The 8,984-nt window shown below is 45.1% G+C and overlaps 1 protein-coding gene across 1 annotated transcript; it reads left to right on the top strand.

The window, feature by feature from the left end:
* Nucleotides 1–31: 31 nt before the first annotated feature.
* Nucleotides 32–7,696, top strand: Fam216a (family with sequence similarity 216 member A). Its single transcript, XM_021163694.2, has 7 exons — nucleotides 32–463; nucleotides 1,789–1,847; nucleotides 2,707–2,828; nucleotides 4,411–4,540; nucleotides 4,620–4,791; nucleotides 5,775–5,857; nucleotides 7,227–7,696. The coding sequence occupies exons 1-7, from the start codon at nucleotides 399–401 to the stop codon at nucleotides 7,349–7,351; spliced, it is 756 nt and encodes a 251-aa protein (XP_021019353.1). The 5' UTR covers nucleotides 32–398; the 3' UTR covers nucleotides 7,352–7,696.
* The last annotated feature ends 1,288 nt before the right edge of the window (nucleotides 7,697–8,984 follow it).

Raw genomic sequence — 8,984 nt, 5'->3', positions numbered from 1 at the left:
TTGTCGGTTGGGCCTCTGCGAGCCGAAGGCGGTTGCCTGGGTGATAGCGGATCGCGGATTACGCTCCGCGCCCCCGGGCCGCAGCACCGGTGCTTGGGTTTGACACATAGGGTGACAACCGAAGGTCTGCAGGTCCTTTGAGGGTCTAGAATACTGAGGTGGATAAGGAATACTTGCTTTAGGGTGCGTGTGGATGGATTTGCCCTGACGCGTCCTTGTCACCGAGAGATGCCCAGGCGCAGGAGCCTGGTTACCTGAGGTTCCTCCGCCCTCGGGTCTAGAGCTCCAGGATCTCGGGTCTTCCTCCGCACCATCCGGCAGCCGCTTGAGCAGGGTCGGAGTGGGGAGAGCCGGAGGCCGCCGACTCAGAGCGGGTGTGGTGCACGCGTGTGGACGGGATGCCGAGCCGTTGGCCCGGGGTCGCGGGGCCGCCCGCCTTGGCCGGGACGGAAGGCGGTGAAGGGTGAGGCGGCCTTGGAAACCCCTGCGGAGTAGGCGCGAGACGGGGGAGCGGGCTCTAGCGGGGCCCAGGGCTCGGCTGCCGAGGCGGCCTCGGAGCAGGACAGAGACTGAGCTTTCGGGCTCCTAACCTGGCGGGGAGCCGAGGGCCGGGCCGCCCCGAGCCTGGGAAGGTTTTAACTGTCCCCTAGATGACTGACGACAGTTGATTTCTGATATCACAGCTGGATGCCATGCTTCCCTGTCCCCCTCCTGGCCTCCTTCCTTAAAAAAATCAAGAGGGGGGATGACTAGGATCCAACTAGGCCCACAATCATGGCTCTTGTAGAATCTGAATCCGTGGCCATGAAATAAAAGTATATTTATGTTTATTAAGTATATACTTATTATTAAATGTACATTTTATTGTAAATATATATATTTGGTGCTAAGACTTCTTTCTCCCCCCCCCTCCCCCCACAGGGTTTCTCTGTGTAGCCCTGACTGTCCTGGAACTCACTCTGTAGACCAGGCTGGCCTCGAACTCAGAAATCCGCCTGCCTTTGCCTCCCAAGTGGGATTAAAGGCTGGGATTAAAGGCGTGTGCCACCACTGCCGGGCTACAGGAATCAATTTCATTTTTTGAAAAAAGTAAAAAGACCGGATCCATGATTGGAAACAATTAACAAACCAACGTACTAGTTCCAGCACAACGTAATTATTCTTTCCAGGACAGAATTACTTCTATTAAAGAACAAGAAAGATATCATGTGGCTAAGTACAGGAACCAAGCAAACTACAGGCTTGATCTCACTGTAGAATTAGACTAGGAAGCTATGAGACCAGACTTACCTAAGTCCTTTCTGGTAAAGTAAATATTAGACTAGGGATCCAGCTTGGTGGTAGTAGAGCACTTGTGTAGTGTTGGTTAGCCCTGAGTTCTACCTCCCAGTAACATACACACACTCACACGTTCATCCTAGAATGCTAAAAATCTGACCACTCACTTAGAAAAAACTGTATTGTTTTTTGGAACCAATCTAGAGGAGAAACTTGGTAAGACATTGATGGAAACAGGAAAAAGTCAAGAGCATGTGCAGCTGTCTCTGTTTTTAGACATTCAGTCCAGCCGGGCAGTAGTGGCACGCACCTTTAATCCCAGCCTTTAATCCAACTTGGGAGGCAGAGGCAGGCAGATTTCTGAGTTCGAGGCCAGCCTGGTCTACAGAGTGAGTTCCAGGACAGCCAGGGCTACACAGAGAAACCCTGTCTTGAAAAAAAAAAAAAAAATTCAGTCCTCAGTGCTATGAGGCTGTCAGATTACATATTATGCGTGTTCTTTGCTAACAGATCAGCTGGACATTCTTATCCCCAGAATTCCAAGGGCGCTGGCGAGCAGCATAAAGCAGGTAATGCATGTGGATTACAGCTTTGAGAGAACCCAGGTTCCCTGTAACTAAGTACACAATGCAGTGTTACCAATCGGCAAAATGGCACAGCAGCTAAGGACACTTGTGTTCAAGCTGAACGACCTGAGTTCAGTTCCCCCAGAACCCACCGGGTAGGAGAGAACTCTCTTTTTGAGTTGTACTCTTTCAAGAGTTTCAAAGATGAGCTCTTTACCTTTTGTTAATATATAACGATTTTTTTTAAAGTACCAGTGAATTGTAAAAGAAATATGTTTAGAATTAGCAACGGTTGGAAATAACTCACACCTGTTGTTTACACATGCACTATTGGGGAGAATCCTGCATGAACAGCTTCAGAAACCATAAGCTATTTCACAGGACACACTTTCAAAATACCACTTTACTAGTCAAGTTAAGAGAGAGAGGAAAAGAAAGCCTCTAAGGGTCTCTTACTAACTTTGCAGCTTAAGGGTTAAGGGGAGGTAGGGTGTGCTGGCCTTGGTGACATGGGTGTGTGTGCAGGGGATGCCAGAGGATAATTCTGTGGGTCACTTCTCTCATTCTGTTTTACAGTCCAGGGACTGATGTCAGATTGCCAGACATGCTGGGCAAATCCTTTCCCATCTTGTCAGGCCTGCAGCTGGTCTTTATTTGCACTGAACTGCTGACGAGGGATCCCGAGTATCATTTGATGTTGATTTGTGCACTCTAAAGTAAAGGGCATACTCTATATTCTCTCAAAATGTAACTCTGACTTAAAATACTACAGCTGCTTCAGGATAATCACTGGTAGTCATAAATATGTATTATTAATAATCTTTTGTCTCAGAAAGTCATGTAATTATGTCTTTGCCTACAGACAGAATCAAGGAGGGACACAGAGTGTACTCACACATTGCCAAACTGCAGGAGTTATGGAAAACTACTCAAATCCAAACAATTCATATCCCTAAATCAATGACAGATGCATCTTTTCTAAAGGTAAGACAGAATTTTAAATTTTGACTATGGTGTGTGTGGAGGTCAGTGGAAAACTTGTGAGAACCAGTTCTTTCCTTCCACCCTGTGCATCCTAGAGTCAAACTCAGGCTGTCAGTCTTGGCAGCAAGTGCTTTGCTTGCTGAGCCATGTTGCCAGCCCCTGAAATGTTTCTGAAGGATGCCTGATATCAGGTCCCAGGGTCTCAGCATCCGAAGCAAGCCCAGCGACCAAGCTCTGGGTCCAGAACTTATGTCTGAAGATAAACTATGCAGATAGAATGAAGGCCCTGCAGTCTTCATGGCATATGTGACATTCTGTCAGTGAGTCCATGAACAGTGAGCCCCTTGCAGAGCTGTGGTGGTGTAACACTGTGGCGCCTGTCCACTTCTTTCCTTCTAGCTCTTTCCTTTGGACACCTTTTCTTGACTCTGGGCATCTGTACTTGTGCATATCCCCACATGCAGACATACAATTTTTAAAAATTTAGGTTGGAAACTAACTCACAGTATTGTGTTCCACAGACATAGTAGATATTTTTCTGCTTCTGGAAAAAATGTCTCTTTAGTTGAAACAGAGTAAACTAAGGTGCTTTCAGGTACCACCATCTTACACATCAAAAATCATAGTAAGAAGGCAAGGGCAAGGGCAGGGGAGATGGCTCAGCCAGTGAAGGTGCTGGACACCAAGCCTGAACCTGCACGGAATTCCACACAGAGGAAGAAGACAACTAAAAGCTGCAAGCTATAGCCCCACCTTACACACACACACACACACACACACACACACACACTCTCGTGAGTGCACATGCACACGACACAAAAGCAAGCAAGCAAGATGTCCAACCCCTTTTTTAGTTCTAGGTTTCTTTGGTTCTCAAAGCTCAAAAGATATATGAATTATTGTCTGTGGCAGCTATAGCCATTTGCATGTTTTAATAAACTGTCATTTCCTTCTCTAGGCAAGTTGAGATAACTGATTTGCCTGTGAGAATCATAAAGATAGGGTGGAACAGCCCTCCGCATCCATCCTTTGAGAAAGAAGACCACTGAGCTGTGTTCTATAGTGTCAGGGGTCTCTGCAACCACCAAGGCCAGCAGTATGCCAGTCTGTGCAAGAGAAAGCAGTTCAGTCCAGCACAGCACAACTCAGGAGATGGTGTTGGTTCACACTCCGAGAGTCTTACCTTGAGTCATTTACTTCAGGCATATGTAAGCACAGCACCATTTGGGAAAATGTTTCCTGGTGACAAATAACTCAGCCCATGTACACAGCAAAGCCTAAGATGTGACTACATCGACACTCTGTAAAGTAGAAGATACTATAGGTGCTGTAGGCTAACTGAGGAAAAAGGCCCGAGGGTCGACATTCCCTGACAGGGGTCTGGAGGAGCGTTTGCTGTTGCCTGGCAGCACAGATAATGCAGTGGCACTAGACTTAATCATAGGTTAAATATATACATCTCTCCTTAGAAGAGACGAGCCTGTGTATCTGACATTCCTGGCTTTCCCAGTGTTTGTCTGTGAACACAGGATCTGCATGCCTCCTACGCTAAGCAGTCAATAGCCCCCATTCTGTCTTTCAGCATCCAGAGCTCACCTTGGGCCAGAAGCGTTACCTGTGCAGCGTTGCTAAGATCTGTAACTCCAGCTACCTGAGGACCTTGATGAAGAGGCAGTACATGCACATATTTCATCACGGGTCACAGAAGACAGGCAGGTGTACCTCCATCTGGTTTCTTGTCAGGTCTTAGGAGAAGTGAGAGCATCTTCTAAGAGGTGATTTGTGTTCCAGGTGTGCTCACTCACCACAGAGGCCATATGAGCTCTCGCTACTCACAGAAACAGCATTCCCCCTGTACTGCATGGAGACACCATCTGGAGAGAGAAGACTCTCTGAGCATTGCAGCTGGAGCACCTGAAATGATCATACATTCCCTTTGGCGACCCCTGAGACACAAAGAAGGGTCTGTCTGGTTTTTGAGTTTAAGAAGGAAAAAAATGTACCCAGTTCCGTGTGAAAGGATCCTCTTGAGAATAAAATACCATTTCCTAGTACATCCATGCCACTGAACTCAGATGAGGAGGCTACTTCCTCTTCACTGCAGTGAGTGGGATATGACACTCAAGGGTGCTTGAGTTTCCGTGACAGGGTATATATAGCCCAGGTATTCCTCAAACGCAGGGTAGTCTCTTGCCTCAGCTTCCCACATGCTAGCAGTACAAGTGTGCCACCACACCAAGTATTCCAATTTTCCCCACAGTATAATCTGTGGATTTATAAATATTTCTTGATCAAGGCAGGCAGGTTCAGCAAGTAAAACTATTTGGTATGCACGCCCAACAACCTGTGTTTGAGCCCCAGAACCCAGGGTAGAATAGATTCCCCAAAGCTATTCTCTAACCTCCATACACGAACCACCAAGTGAACCATAGCACACACACCTATATTCAAACAGTAAACAAATCCTGGATCAGCTAGAGATAGATAGATTTGGAATTCAAATTCCAAATAATGCAAATGCCTCCAAAAAACAAAAAAAAAAAAAAACCCCCAAAAACGTGCAGAACACCTGCATTGGGGAGGAGTACTATACAGCCTGGAGGAAGGAGAAGAAAAGTAGCTATCAGCAGGGTAATGGCATAAACCTGATCTCTCAGTATGTGGGAGGATCAGGAGGTTAAGGACATCTTGGTCTACTTGATGAATTTAAGGCATGCTTGGACTGCATGAGATTGTTTCAGAAAATAACCCACAGCCAACAACACAAAAGTGTCAGTATTCAAACTATGATAACTGTGCTATACTTCAGGGTTAATAGATCACAGGAGAATCTGGGGAATGAGGGTCTTTGGTAAACACAGCAGCTAGTAAAAAGAATCTTATGTAGAAAAGTGACAGCATTGTTCATGTTACTGTCTCCAATTAAAATATTTCCCTTTATCACAGGTTAAAAATTGGGTATGCATCTAAAACAAGATGCAAGTCACTGAAGATTTTTAGAAGACCAGGCAGACTGTTCTTGTTACCAGGTAAATGTGGAATTAAACACACACACACACACAGAGTTATGGATTTTTGTTTTTGAAACAAGGTCTCATAGAACCAGCCCTTCTGTCTCTACCTCTAAGCACTAAGATTATAAGTGGGCAGGATTACCATGCCTACCTTGCACTTTTGAACACTTAGCTTAAAAAATACTAAGCCAAATATAGTCATTTTAATTGTCTTGATTAGACATTTTAAGTGTGATGAGCTCTAACCATGGCGGTTTGACATAGGTCCCAGGCAGAAGCAGTGGACCTGAGTTCCAAGGCAGCCTGATCTACATAGCAAATTCAAGACCACATAGAGCTGCTCAATGATACCCTATCTCAAAAACCAGAACAACTAAACATGAAGTAGCTTAGGCTTCCATTCAAAAGAATTCTCAAGAGTGAGATTCAAGTGTGTCTTTGTTTCCTGTGCTAGGTATGTGCTCTTCACACAGACCTCTGCTCACATCCAGACCTCCACTCCTAGTCCTTCAGGGTTTGTTGTTGTTACTGTTGGTTTTGTTTTAGGCAGGGCCTGATTCTCTCTAGCACAGACTAACTGATAACCAAGTGCTGGGACTATAGACTTGTGCCAGTATACCCAGCCTCACATGTGTTTTGTAGATGCCTGCCAAGCATATGCAAGGTCCTAAGACATCAGGGAAAGGGCAGGGAGGTTGTTAAAGTCTGGTTTAAAAAGGCCAGGGAGACCTTGTCAGAGGAAACATTGCTAAGGTCCTTAAACCATGAGGGAAAAAAACCCTGAAGGATATGGAGACATTGAAAACATAACTGACAGGTTACCTTAGCTCCTAATTCCCTCAACCAAAAAACTCTGAAAATCAGAGGGAACAGTGTTTACTAAGTGTGCTACCCATACTTACAGTGCTGTGACTCTATGGTAAAAGAGACTGGGAAGTGGAGGGTAACTAAGTTGAAAACAGTAGGGGATTTTGTCTGCTAAAAGCTTCCTAAGCTGGGCCATTCTGAAGTAGTGTTGAGCATTTTATACCCAAGCATGTGTGGTGGTGCACACCTTTCATCCCCACACTCACGGTACACAGGCAGGTGGAGCTCTGGGAGTCGGAGGCCAGACTGGTATGACATATCAACACCGTCTCAAAAAATATGTGAATGAGGCTGAAGAGATGGCTCAGCAGTTAAGAGCACTGGCTGCTCTGTATTCAGTTCCCAGCATCTACCACTCTAATTCTGATGCCCTCTTCTGCCATCTGTGGGCACCAGGCACACCAACACAGTACATAATCATACATGCAGGCAAAACACCCACACACATAAAATAATAGTAATAAAATTAAAGCATTTTATTTCCAGAATGCATTATAAACGCTTATCTTCCCTGTAGTTCCGTCTAATGATTCTCAGTCATGCCCGAGTGAAGAAACACAGGAGGAGGATCTGCTGAATAAGTGCATGCAGTCCATGTCCATCCAAGAACAAGGCCCAGCTCACGCCAGCCTGACAGTCTAGTCCTCCACACCAAGCTCAGCCATCAGCTAACATCCACATGCTGAGTGGACCGTGTATGGGATAGTACTAGTAGTAACGGTATGTTATTTTGGTTGTTGAGAAATTTATAATAGCCGCCTTCGTCTAATATATTTCTGTGTTAATGTGTAATGTATGCTTGTTTCTAGCTAGAACAATTAAAATTTTACTCGCAACATAAAACTGAATTTTAAATTATTTTTATTTTATGTGCATTGGTGCTTTGCCTGCATGTCTGTCTGTGTAAAGGTCTTGGAACTTATGGGGCTGGAGTTATAGACAGTGTAGCTGCCATGTGGATGCTGGGAATTGAACCCCATCCTGGGAAAGCAGGCAGTGCTCTTAAACTGCCACTGAGCCATCTCTCCAGCCCCGAGTCTGACAAATATATTATTTCTTTTTATAAATTTATAGTTTTTAAGTTTGTAAATGTGTGCACGTGCATGTGCGTGTACATGTAATTGTTGGTTATTCCATAAAGTTTTTCTTGATTAAACCAGGAAACTGGAAAATACTTACATATAATAGTATTTGCAGATCTCACCTTCAAAAGCAGATTGGTCAATATTTGCTAGTAAATATAAATTAAAAACCTATGGATAAGATAGGCATGGTGATATACACCTTTAATCCTAGTGCTTGGGAGGCAAAGACAGACACAGATTTCTGTGAGTTCCAGGCCAGCCTGAGCTACACTGTGAATTCAGGTATATAGTAAGATACTGTCTGAAAAAATTCTTGAGCCAGGCGTGGTGGCGCACGCCTTTAATCCCAGCACTCGGGAGGCAGAGGCAGCCGGATTTCTGAGTTCGAGGCCAGCCTGGTCTACAAAGTGAGTTCCAGGACAGCCAGGGCTATACAGAGAAACCCTGTCTCGAAAAACCAAAAAAAAAAAAAAAAAATTCTTAAATCCAAACAAACAAGGCTTAAGAATCATTGCTGAGGGCTGGAGAGATGGCTCAGCCGTTAAGAGCACTGGCTACTCTTCCAGAGGCCCTGAGTTCAATCCCCAGCAACCACATGGTGGCTCACAATCATCCGTAATGAGATCTGATGCCCTCTTCTGGTGAGTCTGAAGTCAGCTACAGTGCACTTACATACATGAAATAAATGAATCTTTAAAAAAAAATCATTGTTGAGTTGGGCAGTGGTAGCCACACCTTTAATCCCAACACTCAAGAGGCAGAGGTTTGTCTGTGTAGCCCTGTGTGTCCAGGAACTTATTCTGTAGACCAGGCTGGCTTTGAACTCAATAGATCCACCTGCCTCTACCTCCCGACGGGGATTAAAGGCACGTGTCACCACAACCCATCTAATATCTGTGTTTTCTAACAGTCTCAGGTGACCCCTGTAAAAGGGTTGTTACACCCCAAAGGAGTCTCAGACACAGATTCATAACTGCTCTAGCACATCTGCAGTTGTAGGCCCTTCACTGTAGCACATCTGTAGTTGTATGCCCTTCACTCTAGCACATCAGCAGTTGGATTTAGTTTCTCATTTTTATGTTCTTGTGTTTATTTTGTTTTGTTTTGTTTTTTGAGCCAGGGTTCTCCTGTGTAGCTTTGGCTGGCCTAGCATTGGCAAAAAATGCTTAAGAAATCCACCTGCCTCTGCC

Source organism: Mus caroli, unplaced genomic scaffold (genome assembly GCF_978045245.1).
Source record: "Mus caroli unplaced genomic scaffold, Mus_caroli_1 scaffold_4, whole genome shotgun sequence".
Lineage (NCBI taxonomy): Eukaryota > Metazoa > Chordata > Mammalia > Rodentia > Muridae > Mus > Mus caroli.
This window is presented reverse-complemented; position numbering and strand designations above follow the sequence as displayed.

Bases quoted from the DNA above. Each gene is read 5' to 3' on its own strand.
- Fam216a (XM_021163694.2), top strand. From the start codon at position 399: ATGCCGAGCCGTTGGCCCGGGGTCGCGGGGCCGCCCGCCTTGGCCGGG. The intron at 464-1,788 runs GTGAGGCGGCCT...CTTTGCTAACAG, and splicing joins GGGACGGAAGGCGGTGAAGG to ATCAGCTGGACATTCTTATC. The intron at 1,848-2,706 runs GTAATGCATGTG...CTTTGCCTACAG, and splicing joins TGGCGAGCAGCATAAAGCAG to ACAGAATCAAGGAGGGACAC.